Source organism: Fukomys damarensis, unplaced genomic scaffold (assembly GCF_012274545.1).
Source record: "Fukomys damarensis isolate Sample0158 unplaced genomic scaffold, DMR_v1.0_HiC HiC_scaffold_2, whole genome shotgun sequence".
Lineage (NCBI taxonomy): Eukaryota > Metazoa > Chordata > Mammalia > Rodentia > Bathyergidae > Fukomys > Fukomys damarensis.
In genome coordinates, this window is record NW_022900914.1 from 49,868,246 (window position 1) to 49,889,600 (window position 21,355).

A 21,355-nucleotide genomic window follows, 5' to 3' on the forward strand; every position below is an offset into this window, starting at 1 on the left:
TTTTTTGGTACTGGGGATTGAACTCAGGTCCTTGCCCTTGTAAGGCAGGCACCAAAACCAATGAGCTAAATCCCTAGCCCTAATTTCCATGTGTTTATGAAGTTTTTGTGGTTTCTTTTGCCATTGATTTCCAATTTCATTGCACTATGGTCTGATAATATGCCTGGGACAATTTCAATTCCTTTGCATTTACTTAAGAATGTTCTATGAGCTAGTATTTGATTCATTTTGGAAAGCAACCTGTTTGTGGTTGAGAAGAATGTGTAATCTGATGTTGTGGAGTAGAACTCTCTAGACATCTATTAAGTCCATTTGTTCAAAAGTTTAGTTTAGTCCTGATATTTTTTAAAAATTTTTTTGTCTAGCTGATCTATTTGTGACAGTGGGGTAGTAGGGTCCCCCATTAAAATTGTATTAGTGATTATTTGATTTTTTCATGTTCATTAATATTCATTTTATATAGCTGGGTGCACTGGTATGTGGTGCATTTATAACTGTTATTTCTTCCTTTTGGATTGTTCCCTTTACAAGGATGTAGTGACCTTCTTTGTTTCTGTTGGTCATTTTTGGCTTTAAATCCATTTTGTTTGCAAATAGAATAGCTACCCCTGCTTCTTTCTAGGTTCCTGTCACATGATAATGTAATAATGCATTTCAGTTCTTTTCTCCCCTCTTCCCTCCATCTCTTTTATTTTGCCAGCATCAGATTCACTTACTTACAAGTTCCTATAAAGTTAATCATTATATATACAAATCAACAACTAGACTACTAGGCAAAAACCCTCACGTTAAACAAATAAGACAGTTATACTAAATCAAGGCACACTTTTAGATACAGTGTCCTTGCTGGATTAGCCAATAACTTTTTTTTTTGTCTTTTCTTATTATCTATCCTTTATTTCACACTTTTTTTACATATTGAGTTTTTCATATAAGAGATCATGCTAAATTTAAGCTTGTGTATCTGATTTACTTCACTTAACATTATGGTCTCAAGGTGCATCCATTTTTCTATAAATGATTCAAGTTTTTCACCCTTCTTTACAACAAAGTAATACATCATAATGTAGAAATACCACATTTTCTTTATCCATTCATCTGTTAATGGATATACAGGCTGTTTTCAAGATGTAGCTATTATGAATTGTGCTACTATAAACGTGTATGTTTTATTCTGTTTCTTTTTGAATTAAATGTATTTCTTGCATACTGCATATTGTTGGGCATTTTCTTCACTTGATCTTAGCCAAAAGGACAAGAAGTGATTGTTGGGCATTTTCTTGATCCATTCTGTCAATCTTTTTTGTTTTCTTTTTATTGAGTTTATTGGTACAATCTAGGTATACAGTACAGTTACATTCATTATTGGGATCCTGTACCTTTACATAATAGGTCTTGATTCTCATTTTTTCCCCTTGTCCCTGCCCTCCCTTCACTCTCTCCTCCCCTCCCCATTTACAAACACTTTATTTCCATTTTTTCAATTTCTTATATTTTTCTCCTCTCCCTTATTACCTTTTCCCCACGCTTCCCACTTTCCTTACACCTTTAGCCCTTTACTTCCTATTTCACATTATTAATTATCTCCTTAGGATCCCGCATACTATTATAGTTTTTCACATCAGAGAAACTATTTGGTATTTCAGTTAAAGAAATCTCTGTATGAACATTAAAAATAGGGATGTCAATCTTTTGATTGGAGAATTAAGATCATTCACATTGAGAGTTATTAATGAGAAATATTAACTTATCCTTATCATTGCTTTTTTTTTCCTGTTGCTGTTTTCCAATTTTTTGCCCTGTTTGTTTAGCTAGTCATCCTGCCAGGTGTATTCATTCTTTTTGGCTTACTGGCATTATTGGCTCCATTGTTTCTTTCTAGGAGATCTTTGAGAACTTTTTTAAAAACTGGTTTGGTGGTCATGAATTTTTTGAGATCCCTCTTGTCATGGTAATACCTTACTTCTCCATTAATTTTAAAAGAAAGTTTTGCAGAATATGTAAGTCAGGGGTGTAAGTCATTATCTTGAAGGGCTTCACTCCAAGACTTCCTGGTCTTTTAAGACTTATGTAGAGAAGTCTGTTGTAATTCTAATGGTTTACCTGTATATGTGATTTGTTGCCTTTCTCTAACAGCTTGTAAGATTTTGTTCCTGTGATGGACTTCTGGTACTTTGAGTATAATGTAGTGCGGAGAGGTTCTCTTTTGATTATGGCTATTTGGAGTTCTATATGCTTATCTGTGCATTTATTTCTCTATATTTGGGGAATTTTCTGCCATTATTTCTGTGCACAGTTTTTTTTAATGACATTTGTGTTGTCTTCTGATGTTTCAGTTATTCCAGTTGTTCTTAATCTTCTTTGCATCATTTGGCAGTTGTTGGATCCACTTTTCATGTTCAGTTGATGTTTTTAAGGTGTCTTTGAGTGGTTGGTTCTTAAAGGCATCATTGTCTTCTAGTTCCAAAATTCTGTCCCAACACTGGTTGGTTCTGCTGCCCATATTTTCAGTATGATTTCTAATCACCTGAATTTCTGATTGAAACATCTTCATGGACTAATTCTTTGGTAAACTGGTTGTTCATGTTTTTTTTTAAATCATTTTGTTTAGTTCATCTAGCTTATTTTGTGTTTTCTGAAAGCTTTTGCATCTTTTTGCTTATTACTTTATGTTTAGTCATATCTTCTCTAATACTTTGAGCTCTTTTCTACCCTTCTCAGTTAATCTGAGAAATTCAGGTCTTGACTTATGCTATTCTGCCTCTAGGTGCCCCTGGATTGGTTTTGGGGAGTTGGGAATTTTGTTGCTTTTTCTTCTCATGTTTCTATTCTTTTTATTTGTTTTGTTTTGTGTTGAGGTTTGTGGATATTTATAGTTTAAAGACTTAGTTGCTGATATAGAAATCTCTTTAGTTGCTCTTCAGGGATGTACTTTTGGCATGACTAACTATAATCCTTTGCCACAGCCCAAAGATCTGACCACCTTTGTTAATTTGGGAGAGGAGGATAGAGTGTAGTTAGCCCAACAACCAAGTTCTCTGGGAATATACTCTAGCATTGTTAGTGTCACAAAGGCAACTTGAGTGTTGGCTTACAGAGAAATAGTGACAATTATGTGATCCTGTTAACAATCAAGTGAATTAGCAACAGTGCTTTATTTTTTGGGGGAAAGTAGCTCTTGACAACTTTCCTAATTCAATTTATGGGAAATGACCAGCTTAGATTTTTTGAGACATAGCCTTGCTCTGTAGCTTAGGCTGGCCTTGAACTCATTCTGTAGCCCAGGCTGGTCTTGAACTCATGGCAATCCTTCTGCTCACCCTCCCAAGTGCTGGGATTACAAGTCTGTGTTGCCACACCCAGCCAGTTTAGATATTCTATCTCTTCTGAAGTCACTTTTAGCAATTATATTTTCATGGGGAAGTAATCATGTATTTTACCCACTGAGGTTACTTTCCACATATCTTATTTGTGTATATGTGCCTTGTACGCCAATATTTTTCCTAAAACTAGGAAAACTATTGGTTTATCTATTCCTGACCCCCTCAAGAACCAGCTCTTGAATTTATTGATTTTTTTCTGCCATTTTTATTTTATATATGTTTTTGTTTTTATCTTTACTGTTTCCTTCATGAAGCTTTCCTTAAACTTTTATTATTTTTTTGTTTAGCTCTTTGTTTCATTTCTATTATCTTTGTTGTTTTAAAATATAATTTAAATTACTTCAATTAACATAGCTTAAAGGCATGAATTTTTCTCTTAGCATTGCCTTTTTTTGTAATTTTTTCACTAGTATTTATTTTTATAGATATTTGTAATTCAGTTTGGATCTTGGATTTCCTCCAACGGTGGAAAAGAATGTTCAAAGAACATTCAAAGAATGTTGGCTGAACTATTTATGTTTGTGGACATCTTTAAAGTTTTCAGGCTTGTTTTTTAATGTGCGATTGGCTTTTGTGACAATCCATGAGCACTTTAGGAGGGTAACTCCACAGATGGTCCCTAATTTATGATGATTTGACTTTTGATTTTTCATCTTTAAAATGGTACAAAAGTGATATGCATTCAATAGATGCTGTACTTCAAATTTTGAATTCTGATCATTTCCTGGGCTAGTGAAATGCAGAAAGATACTCTTTTATGATGCTCTGGGTTAGCCATGTGATCATAAGGGTGCACAACTAATACATTACAGTTTACTGTCACTAAGCCATGACATTTAGTAGGAGCATTAGAATGTATTTTTGATTTACAACTGGCTTATCAGGACATACCCCATCTTACGTCAAGAAGATCTATATATGATCAGATTTCTCTTAAAATTGTCACCATGTTATTTGGTGTGTAGGTATCTAAAACTGATTATTTTCAAAGATTTCTCTTCGAACAATCCCCCTGTGCTATCTTCCATAGGCCTTTTGATCACTATGTCTTATGTCCTAGCATTACAGTGCCATCCTTAGTTTTATTTAATGCTTTTTGCCTTAAGTTCAACCTTGTCTGTGATCAGGATACTTTTTTAGTTTGTGTTTGCCTACTATACTTTTGCCTACTCTTTTATTCAACCTTTCTGAATCACTTTGAGTCTTTGAGCTGATTCTTTGGAATACATCAGACTTTTGCTGTGATAAAATCTGTAGAATAAAAAAGCATTTTAGTAGATGCTTTTAACATAATTGCATTTATTTACATGCCAAACATGTTTGTTTTTAGTTCTTATTTCATTTACACTGTTTTTTTTGCGGGGGTTTGAGACAGGGTCTCACTATGTAGTTGAGACTGATCTGGAACTCACTATGTAGCCCAGTCTGGTCTCGAACTCACAGTGATCCTCCTGCCTCAGCCTCCCAAGTGCTGGGATTATAGGCGTGTGCCACCATGCCCAGCAGTTCTTATTTTATTGTATACTTTGTTTTTACAGCTTTTAGAAAATTCTATTGTGTATATTTTTCTTTTTATTTATTTATTTTGAACTATTGGGGTAGACCTAGGGCCTTTGCATTGAGCTACATCTCCAGCCTCTCTTTATTTCTTATTCTGAGACAGGGTGCAGCTAAATGACTAAGTTGTCCAGGTTGGATTCAAATTTCAGATCCTCCTGCTACAGCTTCCCAGAGTGGTGAGATTACAGGTGTGCACCACCAACCAGCATCCCCCAACAGCACCCCACACACTTGCATGTGTTTTTCTTGTTTTAATTAGAAAGGCTTGTATTTGGTGTTAGTGTTTATTTTTGTAACTATGTTTACGTAATCCCTTGCTATTCTTTAGTAATATTCAATTCACCATAGTGAAGATGAATAGTATCTTTCCTTTTCTTACTCTTTCCCTCCTCTTGTAGCACTCAATTATAGTTTTATATTATCTTTCTTAAGGAATTTACTTTTATATTGATTAATATATCGCTATTATTTTCACCTTGCAGTGATTTCATTTGAATGTCAGCTATTAAAGGAAATGTGTCATAGAGAAATTAGAACATTCTGAGTCCTAATAGTTTATTGTATATAATATATAACTTAAATAACTTCTTCATTGACATGAAAAATTAAAAGAATTGGGAAGACCTTCACATTAAGGACATTCTTCTGGAACCCTTAGAGGGAAAATGGATCATTTTGATTTGAATTATTTATATTAAGGGTACAATGGATATAAAAGAAATTCTAATATTTTAATTATGGGTCCTCTGTTGTGATTTCTTATAATATGTTCAGAATTATTTCATCATACTCAAAAATTAAACATAAGGAGATACTCATCTTGGATACAATTTCCCACATTATCTTTCTATATTTATATTTTGAGCTGGTTCTGCAGATAGAAAATATCATATATTTAAATAGGACAATGATAAAGGATTTAAAGTCATATTTTTTCATAAAGGTTAGATTGTTCCATATATAAGGTAGCAGCACTGTTCCTGTAATTTTACTGAACTAGTAAATAGGGTTGGATTTACTATTCTGCAGGAAGGATATTTTGGCTCATAATTTTTTCTGAGTGATCAGTGAATAGTTTGAATTCTGGTTAAAAACCTTTGCTTGATTTTTCAGGCCTGATCACACACAAATATAAAGGCTTTATACAGCAGGTCCTATAGAGGTGGTGGGGGAGGGAAGCTGCCCTCCCTGCATTGACTTGGTGCACAGATAATGCACTGCAGCCTCTGAAAAGGGTTCCAGTTAAGGACTTAGGCCTCTCCAGCCTACACTGTTCTTGGAATATCTGTATTCCTATCTGTAGCACCTTCATTCCTAGGTCTCTTTATCTGAGGCCATGCACTATGACTTCCACCGGGAATTTTGCCAAGAGCTTCTTATGAAGAAATAAGGGAGAAATGTTGAAGATACTTTTCCTACTCTGACTCAGTACTCAGTACTTTTCCACTCTTATCCTTCTCTCTTTGCTTTCCCCAATCCCAGGGCCATAAAACTGCCAGAGCCTTTTATACAGGGTTCCCTCATCAGTAAGATGATCTTTACATCTGTGCTGATTCATTTGACCCTCAGCCAGTACACTTTTCATGGGGAGCCGGGTGGGGGGTGGAACAGAGGAAGGAGATACTGTTTCCATTTTAGACTCTTGCTTATACTATTTTAGAGTGATTAAAGGCTTAACCATTTAATTTTTGGCTTGTTGATTTATTTGACACCTGGAAACAGCTCTCTTCCTAGGCTCTGACAAGTCAATGGTTTCTGATCTAAAGATGTCTGTCTTCCTAATAGAGTAATTAAGGGATCAAGGGATTCAACAAGGGCCAAATGTACTGGGGAGTCAAGAGGATATAACACAGCCACTTGAAGAGGAACAAAAAATCTTTTTATCTTTGTTTGGAACACAAGTTCATCTTCCAATAACCCCCTATTCTGTATATCTTTCACTTGACCTTGCATATGATTCTCTACTTTTCTGTATCTTGATCTGAGCCCAGGAAGCTTATCTAGAGTGATTGATTCATTGAGCTCCTTTCACACTTCTTCTTCCAGCTGGCACAAGCAAGAGATGTAGATTTGGGAGGAGAGTAAGGTCAAGGTATTTATTCCCCTCCCTATCACATTGTCATTGGATAGCTGTCTGTCTCTACTGAAGGTGATAAAGATTCTTTGCTTGGCTAAAATTTTTTATATTTATTTATTTTTTTATTGAGTTTATTGGTACAATCTAGGTATACAATACAGTTACATTCATTACTGGGATCCTGTACCTCTACATGACAGGTTTTGGTTCTCATTTTTTCCCCTTGTCCCTGCCCTTCCTTCATCTCCTCCTCCCCTCCCCATTTACAAACACTTTATTTCCATTTTTTTCATTTTCTCATATTTTTTCTTTTCCCTTTCCCCTACCCTTCCCACTTTCCCTACACCTTTAGCCCTTTTCTTCCTATTTCACACTATTAATTATCCCACTGGGATCCTGTGTACTATTATAGTTTTTGGCTAAATTTTAATCAGGCTGCTGAGTTTCTCTCTAGGCCTATCTGTGTACTTCCTTGTATAATTCAGTTTTAGCAAAAACCCTTGCTAAGTTAGTAGGGCAAGAACTCTAGCCTTCAACATCTCATCACTTTCATTAATTGATTAAAAGTGATCTACCACCACCCCAGGTAATGTCTAGCTACCTGGCCTATCTTCAGCAAGAATTTTGTTAGGCTGGAATAGTAAAAAATCTCCTTTACATGTGATGTTACTTCTTAGTAACATTTTCCACCTCCTGACTCCAGCCATTCTTCTTGACTAAAATTCCCACTTGCCAATGCTGTGTTCAGAGCTGAGATCAAACTCTTTTCTCCACTGGGAAATTTCATTGCCAAAGCCCCTCTAATTACTTCAATAGTTATGGAAAAGGCTTCTATAATGCTTTCATAAGAACTAAGTTTTCTTTAACAAAGGCCATAGGTCCTCCAGGTAGCTCATTTGATGGCTCTCTCCTTTATAGTCCTAGGCATTTTCTGATTTTTGTGCCATCTTTTGTTCACTTTTCCTAAATTCTGCCTTCACTTCTGTAAGTATTCCCTTTCTATATCTCTGAAAATTATTCAGTTTGAGTACATCCTCTGTTTCTTGTTGGCAAGTTGACTGACTTATATAGCTCATTATATTAGTATCCCATTTAAAATAGTAATTGAGAACTAGTAAAATAAGTTTAAGATTTAGAGGCTAAAAGACAACACTGTAGATTTAAAAAATTATTTGAATGTATACATCAATAAACAACATGTAGTCAATGATGTTTGCTTTTTTTTTTTTGGTATTGGGGATCGAATTCGGGTCCTTGTGCTTGTGAAGCAGGCGCTGGAACCACTGGGCTAAATCTCCAGCCCAACATGTAGTCAATGATGGACTGTATATACCCAAGTGATTCTATATGATTATAATGGATTTGAAAGATTGCTGTTGCCTGGAGAAGTCGTAGCCACTGTAATATTACAGTGTAAAGCATTATTCATATGTTTGTGGTGATTCTGTGCTGCCAATCATACAAAGTATAGTACAATTATATGTGGCACATAATGCTTGATAACAATATGCTACTATGTTACCAGTTTTTTGTTTTTGTTTTTTTTACTTATTTTTGAGACAGGATCTTGCTATATAGTTCAGGCTGGCCTTGAACTTGCTATATATCCCAGGCTGGCCTCCAACTCATAGTGATCCTCCTGCTTCAGCCTCCTGAGTGCTGGGATAAAGGCGTGTGCCACCACCCTTGGCTATTACAGGCATTTTAGAATGCACTAAGAATTAGTAAAAAAGTTTACCGTAAAAGAATATACTGTGTTATGACAACAGCAGTCTTATACATCTTGCATTCACTGCATCTCGATTGCATCAATAAGGGCCACACTGAGTGGTGGACCTATAACATCTAGGTTTGTGTATATGAACTCTATTTGCCCAATGACACATTACAATGCAATGTATTAAGATACAAGTGAGCTGAGCATGGTGGTGCATGCCTGTAATCCCAGCACTTGGGAGGCTGAGGCAGGAGGATCCCTGTGAGTTCGAGACCAGCCTCAGCTACATAGTGAGTTCCAGGTCAGTTTCAACTACATAGAGAGATCCTATCTTAAAAAACAAACAAACAAACAAACAAACAAAAAAAAGATACAAGTAAAAGTTATAAAGAAACATTTAGTATGATATCTCACATATAGTAAGCATTATATATACAGTATCTACTTAATGTTATTAACATATTAGGAAACAAGCTGGGCATGGTGGAACATGCCTGTAATCCCAGCATTTGGGAGGCTGAGGCAGGAGGATCACTATGAGCTTGAGGCTAGCCTGGGTTACATAAATTCAAGTCCAGCACTACATAGAGAGACCCTATCTCCTAAAAAACAAAAACCAAGAAACAAACAAACATATTTGCAAATCTGTGTGAATTGTGTGTTTGAAAATGACAAATGCTTTGTTATATGTTACAAGAGAGTTGGTGGTTGATGTACTAAGAATTTCTTGGCAGTAAAACTGCCAGTGAGGAAAAACCTGAGGGTTGAGCTTCTGTATCTGAGAATCCAGGCACAAATCACTTGGCTCAAGGGTTTGGTACATCTCTAAATGAGAACTGTGGTGATTTAAACTTATCCACACAAATTCTTTGACACTCTTGTCCTCAAAAGGTAGTATAACATAAAGGGCCAAGGATTTAGTTCAGTGGTTCCACCACCTGCCTTGCAAGTGCAAGGTCCTGAGTTTGATACCCAGTCCAAAAAAAAAGGTAGTAATACAACATCCAAAAGACCATTATGTCATCTTCAGATAAAGACAGTTTAATTTCTTTCCTTTCAAACTATGCCTTTTATTTCCTTTTCTTACTTTACTGTGCTGCCTAGGATTTGCAGTACTATGCTGAATAAGAGTTGTTAGAACACACATCTTTTCTATGTTGTTAATCTCAGGGAAAAAACACATTCATTGTATTACTTTTGAGACAGGGACATAAGAGGTATTTTGGCTTCCGCTTTGCTTTTCCATTCTTTTTGGGTCAGTTGCTCTGGGAGAAGCTGATTCTGTAAAATGAGACATACACATGCTAATAATAATAAAAAAGAACTCTTGCCAAGGGCCATGTGAATATCATCTTGGAAATGGATCTTCCAAACTCAGTCAAGTCTTCAAATGATGACATTCAAATGTAAATGCTTTTTAAAACCTAGGGGGACTTAGTTTTACCTGAAAATAATTCAAATTTCGTTATGTTTTTTGTCTGATTAGGGTTTTCTGAGCGAAGAAAACTGGTACCTGGTGTAGTGGACATGTCTTGTATGTTAAAGTGTTATTCAATAGTCAGAGACCTATGAAGAGATTTGTAGATTTACTTCCTTATTGTTTATATTTCAAAGGAGGTAAAGGGAGTCAGCTTTTTACATTTCAAAGAAGAATAAATGCCTAAGTTTCTCTCATCTCAGGAGTGGAGACTATTTTAACCACTGAGTTAATTATTTTGGGACTTCTCTTCTGCAGTAAGAGTCTCCATATGTATATGCAGGATGACATCTGACTTTTACTGGGAGACCTGAGGCTAATGGATATGGAAAACCAGTATAGGTAATGGTATCCATAATCATGACCATGATCTTTGCTCCAGAAACCTCATAGTTTCTTCCAAGATAAAATGAACAAATATAAATGTACTTACCACAAATGGGAGGATGCACTCATGTTGGTTCTGTACCATGTATAAACTGAACAAAGACATGCGAGTGGGGCCCATCAAACTGCAGGCCACAGAGAAAAAGTTCTGCAGAGCCTCACAGAGGTTAGAGCAGATGTCAGCCCAGGATGGTAGAGCAATGTGCACAATGAGAAGTCGTGGAGGGTGCTGGTTAATCTGGGTGGCAGAGGGGGGCCCTTTGCCAATAGTTCGCCCATGATGCATGGCAGCCAGTCCAGAGCTAGAATTACAGCCACAGCCTGGATATTGTTTATACCTACAAGGAAGGAAAGAAATCCTTAGCTTTCACAAAATTGAATTATGTGCTCTGTTGAAACAAAGAATACAAGTTGAGGTACTAGGCCCAGAAAAGAGTCAGACTGGGTACTAAATCAAGCCTTTCTAGGCTATTTCATTTAATAGCACCCAAGGGGTCTAGATGTTTGACGATAAGCCTGAGAATTCTTGTAGATGCTAATGAAAAAGTTACTCAAAAGTCAAATTTCAGTTTCAAACTAAAGTATCTGCCTTCTAAACTTTCTTTATTAGCTTTTACTGTAACAATTTGTTGCTATAACTGCATCTCCCACTATATTGTGAGATTTCCAAAGGTGTAAAACTTATCTCATTAATTTTATTCATCAGTGTTTAGCAGTGTTTATCCATAGTAATCCTTGCAAATAAAAATATGATCACATTTCTCCCTTGGTTAAAATGACTGGGTTGTTCCTATCTCCTATAACATAAAATTTAAACTCTCTTCAAGACCCTTCCCAGGATTCAAATAAAGAAATAACAAAAAAAATGAGTGCAAAGAGACATTATCAGGAATGAGAAGGGGATACATGACAACTGCTCAAACATGAAAAGGGTTCTAAGAAAACACAATGAACAACTTTATGCCAATAAATTTGAAAAAATGAACAAATTTCTAGAAAAATGTATTTAATCAATGCTAAATAAAAAAATTTGGAAAACTAAGTAATCTGTGATTATAAAAGAAATTTAACTGGTTTAACCATCATCCCTTGTCACTTTCTGTTTGTTTTGTTTTGTTTTGAGACAGGGTCTCACTGGTGAGTTCAGGCTGGTCTTGAGTTTACTATGTAGCCCACCCAGGCTGGCCTTGAACTTACAGCCTCAGCCTCCTGAACACTGGGATTAAAGTAGTGGGCCACCATTCCTGGTACATCTCTTCTTTTTTAAATATTAATTTAGATGACATCTTTTAAAATTTCAATTTTAGTTTTTTGCAAATTATAGAACTATATTGACTTTTTGTATATTAATTTTGCATTTGAAAACACTTCTGTACTCTCTCACTAAATATAGCAATTTATTTGTAGATCTTTTCAGATTTTTTGTTTTCAATAATATAACCTGTGCAAAAAGATACGCACCAGGGTACATGAATAAAGTCAGATGAAAGCAGCAAAAGATTATAATAATCTTGTTCACAATTAATGCAAAACGAGTAAAACAAATGTTAATCTATACTAGAATGGATACATTGTGGTATATTCACACATACACTGATGAAAATGAATGAACTACAGTTAGCAACAACACAGATGAATCTAAGAAAATTAATATTGAATAAAAACAAGACACAGAATACATTCATATACATATAACATGATTCCATTTACATAGCTTCAAAAATAATTTAAAATAGCTATACTATCTAGGGATGCATATACACACAGCGATAAAACTGTAAAGAAAAGCAAAGAAATGATTATCACAAAAATTAGGGTAGTGATTTTTCTGTGGAAAAGGTCAGTACTATGACTAGAAGGGACAAGGGGGTAGCGTTGTTGTAATGTTCTATTTCTTTTTTTTTTTAATACGAATTTGCATGTCATCCTTTTGCAGGGGCCATGCTAATCTTCTCTGTATCATTCCAATTTTAATATTTGTGCTGCCAAAGCAAGCTGTCAAAGCAAAGAAATGTTCTATTTCTTGATCTTTATTGTGGTTACATGAATGATTAATTCATAATGAACTATATGTACATGATTTTATGACATTTTTCTATATAAGTTATATTTATCAATGATAGTATCTCAAAAGAACATAAAAGAAAACAAAAAACAAGATAAGAGACAAAAATATATTTCTACCTCTAGTAACTAAAATAATTTTACATAATTTTTTAGCTGAAAACGCAGGGCAAATTAAAATTTCTTTATGAGAAAGATAATTGTGATATTTCTCAGAAACACTGTGGAATTTAGAATCTTTAAAAATGATGTGAGGGATGGCACAGGACTGCAATTCCAACACTAGGAGGCTAGGCAGGAAGATCACCGAAAATTCAAGGCTAGACTGGGCTATATAATGAGTTCAAGGTCAGTCTGGACTACATAGTGAGATCCTGTCTCAAAAAAACAAAAAACAAAATTGTCAGGTCTGACTTAAGTGAATCCTTCACAAACAAACGGGACAAAGTAAACAGTCTGTTTTTAGCAAAAAACAGCAGCTTCTCAGTAAATAGCAAATGGACTAAAAATGTAGTATATAACCTCCCTCATGCCGAGAAGTCCAGTAATTGTGTACACACCTGAGCATATCATAAATATTTTTTTGCTCCTCCAAAACCTATATAAGCCTAATTCCTCTCCCAGTTAGTTGCTACATCTCTCTCTCTCTCCTGGTGTTAGCTCATCCATTCATGGATGAAATCTCTCCCAGCTAGCTGCCACTATCTCTCTCTCCCAGTGCCAGCCAATCCATACATGGATGTGATAAAGGGTTTTTTCCAGCTAGCTGCTAGAATCTCCTGATTTTAGTGTCTGTTAGTATCTGTTTAGTATCTGTCTCCATTCAAAAACCTGTTTTATGACAAGTGGATCTTTTTTTGGGGGGGGTACCAGGGATTGAACTCGGGTCCTTGCACTTGCAAGGCAGGCCACCGAATCGCTGAGCTAAATCCCTGGCCCAGACAAGTGGATCTTTATGACAAAAATTTTAAAAAAGATTTGAGATAGATGTGTTTCTTCAGATGAATGTGTGAAAATATTGTCTTCAAAGTTCCTTCTCAGAGGGGGGGAAATTAAAAAAGAGCCAACAACAACATAATAACACAAAGATGATAAGTCAAAATCACAGTTATAACCATTAATGTTAATGGCTTCAATTCAACAATCAAAAATTTTGACGGGCAGAATGGATTAAGAAGCAAAATCCAACAATATGCTGCATACAAGAAACACACCTAATCCAAAAACAAACTCACAGACTGAAAGTAAAAGGATGGAAAACAGTTCTCCATATGACAGGATCCCCAAAAAAGCAGGGGTAGCTATCTTATTTCCAGACAAAGTAAATTTCAAACCAAAACTAATTAAGAGAGACAAAGAAGGTCACTATACCCTTGTAAAGGGAACAATCCAAGAGGAAGAGATGACAATCATAAATATATATGTACCAAATACTAATTCCCCCAACTATACAAAACAAATGTTAAGGGACATGAAAAACCAAATAAGCACTAATACAATTGTAGTGGGGGACCAAAATACCCCACTGTCACAAATAGACAGGTCATCTAGACAAAAAATCAACAATGAAATACTAGAATTGAACCAAGCTTTTGAACAAATGGACTTAATAGATGTCTACAGAGTGTTCCACCCCACAAAATCAGAATATACTTTATTTTCAGCTGCACATGGGTCATTCTCCAAAATAGACCACATACTAGCTCATAGAACATGTTTAAGTAAATGTAAAGGAGTTGAAATTATCTCGTGTATATTATCAGACCACAGTGCAATTAAACTGGAAATCCATAGCAAAAGAAACTGCAAGAACTTTGCAAACACAAAGAAATTGAATAACACTCTCCCAAGCAACCAATGGGTCACAGAGAAAATTAAAGAAGAAATTAGACAGTTTTTACAAATAAATGATAATGCCAATATAACAAACAGGAATCTATGGGACACAACGAAAGTAGTTCAACAAGGGAAATAGCAGTGAATGCCTACACTAGGAAAATAGAGCAAGCTCAAATAAACAACCTAAAGCTGAATCTTAAGCTTCTAGACACAAGAAGAGCTAGACAAACCCAAAGCTTGTATAAGGGAGGAAATTATAAAGATCAATTGCAATGGAGACTAAGAGAACAATACAAAAAAAAATCAATGAATCAAAGACTTGTTTTTTTGAAAGAATAAATAAAATATAGAAACCCTTAGCCAACCTTATCCAAAAAAGGAAAGAAAAGGCTCAAATACATGCAATTAGAAATGAAAAAGGAGAAGTCACAACAGATCCAGCAGAAATCCAGAGGATCATCAATACCTACTTGGAGAACCTGTACTCTAATAAAATGGAAAACAGAAGAAATACAGATTTCTAGATACATATGAATTACCAAAGTTGAATGAAGAAGGTATAAAAATTCTAAACACCCCAATTCAAAGAGTGAAATTGAAAACATAATAAAAAATTTATCAAGAAAGAAAACCCCAGGTCCTGATGGATTCACTCCTGAATTCTATAAGACATTTAGAGAAGAACTATTGCCAATACTCTTTAAACTTTTCAATAGAATTGAAAGGGAAGCAATACTTCCAAATTAATTCCTGGAAGCAAGTATTACTTTGACTCCAAAACCAGACCCAACTAAAACAGAGAACTACAGGCCAATCTCCCCAATGAACATAGCTGCAAAAGTCCTCAATAAGATACTGGCAAACAGAATACACAGTGTCATCAAGAAGATCATACACCCTGACCAATTTGGATTTATCCCAGGAATGCAAGGATGGTTCAACATACATAAATCAATAAATGTAATACACCATATTAACAGAGTCAAGGACAAAAACCATATGATTATCTCAATAGATGCAGGAAAGGCATTTGACAAAATTCAACACCCCTTCATGATAAAAACCCTGCAGAAAATTGCAATAGATGGTCTTTATCTCAACTTGATAAAGGCTATCTATGAAAACGCAATAGCCAACATCATACTAAATGGTAAAAAACTGAAAACCTTCATGCTAAAATCAGGAAAAAGACAAGGATGTCCACTGTCACCACTCCTGTTCAAAATAGTTTTGGAAACATCAGCCACAGCAATTAGACAAGAGAAATAAATAAAAACAATAAAGATAGGAGAGGAATAAGTTAAACTGTCATTATTTGCTGATGACATGATACTCTACATAGAAGACCCAAAAAACTCTGCCAAAAGACTTCTAGACTTAATTGACAGATTCAGTAGAGTAGCCGGAGGATACAAGGTAATCACTCAAAAATCAATAGTCTTCTTGTACACAAATAACAGACTCATTGAGAGAAATTAGGGGAACAATCCCTTTTACAGTAGCATCCAAAAAAAAAAAAAAGAAAGAAATATTCAGGAATCAATCTAACAAAGGAAGCAAAAGACCTCTACATTGAGAACTACAACACTCTGAAAACAGAGCTTGAAGAGGATATAAGAAAATGGAAAGATAATCCCTTGTTCCTGGGAGGAACCAATATAGTAAAAATGGCCATACTTCCAAAACTGCTATACATATTCAATACAATCCCTATTGAAATTCCAACAGTATATTTCACAGGACTAGAGAAAATAATATAAAAAATTCATTTGGAGCTGGAAAAGACCTAGAATAGCAAAAGCCATTCTAGGCAACAGAGACATGGCAGGGAGTATTATCCCCAAATTTAAATTATACTACAAAGCCACTGCGTTAAAAACAGCATGATACTGGCAAAGAAAAAGAGCCAAGGATCAGTGGAATAGATTAGAAGATGTAGATACAACTCCAGACATACTCAGCTACCTCATCTTTGACAAAGGAGCTAATAATCCTAACTGGAGGAAAGATAGCCTCTTTAATAAATGGTGTTGAAAAACTGGCTTTTAACTTGCCAAAGATTAAAAGTAGACCACTATCTTTTACCAGGGCCAGGGATTTAGCACAGTGGTTCCACCACCTGCCTTGCAAGCACAAGGATCTGAGTTTGACCCCTGGTACCAAAAAAACCAACCAAACAACAACAAAAAAATTGGGGCTGGGGATTTAGCTCAGTGGTCTCAGCGCCTGACTCACAAGTGCAAGGACCCGAGTTTGATCCCCGGTACAAAAACAAAAAAAACCCCAGAAACACTAAACTTGTTGGAAGATAAGCTAGGAAGAATTTTTTGTTGTGTTGTTGTTGTTGTGTTTTTTTTTTTTTTTTTAGACAAGGTCTCACTATGTAGTTAAGACTGATTCGGAACTCACTATGTAGCCCAGGCTGGTCTCAAACTCACAGCGATCCTCCTGCCTCAGCCTCCAGAGTGCTGGGATTACAGGTGTGCGCCACCACGCCCAGCTATTGGCATAGGAAAAGACTTTATGAACAAATCTTCAGTAGCACAGGAACTAGCACAAATAATCAACAACTGGGATCTCATCCTTTTAAAAAGCTTCTGCACTGCTAGAGAAACCACCAACAGAGCACTATTCAGCCATAAAGAATGAGAAACTAGAGACTTTATAGCTAAGTGGATGCACATTGAGGACATATTCTTAAGTGAAATTAATAGGACACACATGTGTAAATACCACATCGTTTCTCTGGTGTGATAAACTAAAAGTATAAATAAGGGTCAAAATGTATAATTGATATATTTGATATTCTTGATATAAAAGGTCTAAAGGAACAGGGGAAGTGGGAGGAGTAGGGGAATGGTAAGAAGGGAAAAGAAAAAATATGAGAAAAGAAAAAAATGAAAACAAAGTATTTGTAAATAGGGAAGGGTGGAGGGGGGACTGGAGGCTAAGGGAATGGGGAAAAAATAAGAACCAAGATATGTCATGTAAAGGTACAAGATCCCAAAGAGGAATGTAACTGTATTGTATATCTAAAATATACCAATAAAAATATTTTTAAAAAGTTCCCTCCCAAATTCATGGAATTTGTTATTTGTTCATTCCATAGGGTTTTTTTTTCTTTTGGTTGTTTTGAGTCAGGGTCTCACTATGCATTTGAGACTGACGTGGAACTCACTGTGTAGCTCAGGTGGTCTCGAACTCACAATGATCCTCCTGCCTCAGCCTCCCAAGTGCTGGGATTACAGGCATGCGCCACCAAACCTCATTCCACAGTTTTTAATTGAGTTCCAATTATGTACTGAGTATAGTTGAAAAAAATGAATATGTTAATCCATTGAAAATAATCTGCTACCAGAAATCCTAATCAATGACTATTTATCAAGATATAACATACTAGGGCTGGGGATTTAGCTCAGTGGTTCAGGTGCCTGCCTTGCAAATTCAAGGACCGAAGTTCAATCCCCCATACCAAAAAAAAAAAAAAAAAAAAAAGATATAACATACTATAAATATCTCTTAACTATACTTTTAAGTGCATGGGACAATTTCTTCATAGAAAGCTGGATTTGAAACACAAACTGATACAAACAAATAGGTACCAATAGATCCTAACTTCCCTTGCCCATCTTCTTTCATATCTAAAAACTGTCATTTTAGATATAGGTAGCACTCAGCATAGTTTCAACATATATAGATGTCAACTATTATAGTGTAGATAATAGTCCTCCATCAACAGTTTAATTACATAATTAGTGCAAATTGCCCAGTTCTTCAGCCCACAAATAATTCTGTAAACACCAGATACACATGATATCCACAATCAGTTATGTCATCTCTCTCTCTCTGTTTTTGATACCAGGGATCAAACTCAGGACCTTTCACTTGCGAGGCAGGGAACAGAACCACTTAGCTAAATCCCTGCCTGTGACAATTCTCTCGGTGAAGTTATTCAGTTTGTGCACAGACAGCAAAATGGATAATTGTGCTACTTTCTTATCTTTTTGCAATGAATCCACGTGATATTTTACAAAAATCAAAAATTGAAAGAAGGAAGTGGCCCCCCAAAAAAGTAAAGCGAAGAAACAAAAAGTGATAATGCTAGAAGTGAAAATTATGGAGAGTAGGTGGTTTTAGACATGGTCCTGTTATGTAGTTCAAGATGGTCTCGACAATTTTCAGAGTTAGAAAACAAATGTAACTTCCTCCATTAAGAATCTTTGCGAGGACCAGGGATTTAGCTTAGTGGTGCTGCCACCTGCCTCGAAAGTGCAGGGTCCTGTGTGAGATTCCTGGTACCAAAAAAGAAGCTTTGTGATTTCAGCTTGCTGAATCATTTTTAGACCCCACACTAAGGTGCAATTGGAAGACTGTCCTTTAAATGAGGTAAAAGGTCTGCTCTCTTCTCTCTCTCTCTCCTCAGATGCATTATCCATCAAATAATGCACCTGATATGTCTGGGTATACTAATAAACAGGATCTGACTTTTTTTTTTTCTTCTGTTTTGAGATTGGGTCTCACTATTAGTTCAGGCTGGTGTCGAACACATGGGGATCCTCCTGGCTTAACTTTCCCACTTCTAGTATCACAGGAGTAGTCCATGCCCCATTTGACTGACTTTATTTCTGATCCTATACTCTACTTTTCCCAAGAACATCCTTTTAATGCTGTCTCCTGAAAACTGGTTAAACTTTAACTAGGCCTTGAACCCCCAAAAGCAAGTCACTCCAGCACTAAAAACCCTTCAAGGGCTTCTAAGTCCTTTTGGAACAAAACCCAGACTCCTTACCCTGCCCCCGAGTTCTCCCCGGGTCTTCCACCTACAATCTATCCTCAGGTGGAGCCATCTCCTGCCCACTCCATCCCCAGGCATCTTTCTGATCCACAAAACTCAGAGGCCTGAAGTTGGGCTCCTGGGCAGGACATTTTTTCCCACCCCCTACACCCCACCCCACAGCCCAGTCGAGGCTCCACATTAAAGCAGTACCCTAGCCTAAGCTTTTATAGCATGCTGGACGCTTCACCGCGTGATAAATTATTCAGCGGCTCTCTGTCAAAAGCCCATTGCAAATTTCGTGGGGGGCTGGGGTGTAGCTCAGTGCCAAAGCTCCTCAGGCACAGGCGGGGCCCTGGCTTCTATCCCCCAGGCCGGGGCGGGGGGGGGGGGGGAGGGTTGGTGGGTCCTAAGCATCTTTGCCTTCATGGGCCCCTTCTCCCATTAACAATAATAATAAATTAATAAATTTTCGTGGGCCTTAAACATTTCAAGTTTTCCCCTCACGTGAGAAAAAAACGAACACATTTTCTGTGACCTTAGGGTTATTTTCCCTTTTGTGGCTAAAGAAGTCTGAACATTCTCGCAGCAATTCGAAGCCTCCGCGGAGCCACACCTGGAATCCCGCGCCGGTCCCGACCACGGGGAAGACCAACCTCGTGAGAGGAAGCCTCCGACCCTGCTCGCGCCTTCCGGGCCGCCAGGCTCCCGCGCGCAGCTGACCACCTCCGGCGGTCGCGCGGGGAGAGGCCAAGCGGCGCTGTGGTCCGCGGCGTTCACCTCAGGCTCCACCTAAGGCTGCTCCTCGCGCACCTTCCTCTCTTCCTCTGCCGGCGCCCAGGGAATAGTCCTTTATTCCATTCTTAGAATTTTACATCTCTCTTGGAAATACTGTGCTAAATCAATGCTTTCTCCTCAGATACCGCCGCCCCTCTCCCCCGGAATATTCTAATAGCTCCTCTGCCATGTTCTTGGCTTGACCATTTCCCCTCCTCATCATTCAGTCACTATTTTATTCAGTAATCATTTGTGATGGACACCCTGTACCAGGCATTGTGCTAGGATTGGTGTACAGCACATCCCCAAATAATGCCCCCACCCCGCCGAAAGTTAGAGTTTAATCACTGAAGCAGCTCTTTTAAATCCTTTCAAATTCCTCCGTTCCAAGGGTGTGTCCCTCTCCTCTCTACTCATTCTCCTTGCTTCCTTGAGGCTGATTCCTACAGTTTCTTTTGATATAGGACCTCCAAAGGATAGAGGAAATAATATAACTCCCAACCTGCTAGACGTCAAATAGGCCACATTCATGTTCCCCCAAACTGAGGAATGAATTCTAAGGAACAAAGGAGGTTTAAGAGTACGAAATATGTATTGAGGGAGATAGCTCCTGGGATGCAGGAGAGGACCTGAGTGAGTTGCTGTGGACCCCACTTTACAGAGGAAGATTTATAGAACAAAATGACGAAGTGGTTACAAAATCATGAGGTGGGTACAAAGTGGACAAAACTATGATCGACCAGTAAGATTACAAGCATAGCCGCTTATGTAATATTGATCCAATGGTGAAGAAAGTCATGTAGCAAGGGTACATGGAAAGAACATTTTTTGGAAGAGAGATGAGTCAGGAGGTCCTGGTCACCCACCTGGGTGACTGATGTCTATACAGACTTTATTGGGCCAGGTGATGCCATTTTATAGTATTGCTTGTCCCTTGTGGAAGACATTAGGTCTTTATCATGAGGCCAAGCCTTCAACAGATGCATCTTTAGCCACAGTTGTAACATATTCTCATCTTGTGCCCTGACTCCTCCCAGCCTAGCCTTGTCTGCCTATAATATTTCTACCTAACTTATCTGTCTATAATAATACTTTGACAAATTTAAGATGAGGCAGGACCATCCTGGTCCTTATCTGCTGGTTAGTCTGGGTCTCTAACTCTGGTGGAATAGAAATTCTCCTCTGAACTACCCACAGGAAAGGAAAAGATAACACAAGTATCAAGCAAGAAATGAACAAGGAGTCATCATATCCACCTACTTGTACTTTGGAAAGAGCACCCTGATGATAGTCTGGTAAA

General features: G+C 37.1%; 1 protein-coding gene and 1 non-coding gene across 4 annotated transcripts in view; both read right to left on the reverse strand.

The window, feature by feature from the left end:
• Positions 1-21,355, reverse strand: part of M1ap (meiosis 1 associated protein) — a 79,749-nt gene that overhangs the window by 55,717 nt on the left and 2,677 nt on the right. The window contains exons 1-2 of one of the 3 annotated variants that reach the window (XM_010631593.2): positions 19,895-20,002; positions 10,648-10,939 (exon numbers count right to left, since the gene is read on the reverse strand). In XM_010631593.2, coding sequence (XP_010629895.1) covers positions 10,648-10,887 — 240 coding nt within the window. In that variant the 5' untranslated portion in view covers positions 10,888-10,939; positions 19,895-20,002. Of the gene's footprint in view, positions 1-10,647; positions 10,940-19,894; positions 20,003-21,355 lie in introns of those variants that run through there. The other 2 variants (XM_010631594.2, XM_033765027.1) reach the window with 2 other exon arrangements.
• On the reverse strand, positions 12,491-12,595 carry LOC117286746. Its single transcript, XR_004517867.1, has one exon. It is a non-coding gene; the product is annotated as a U6 spliceosomal RNA (small nuclear RNA).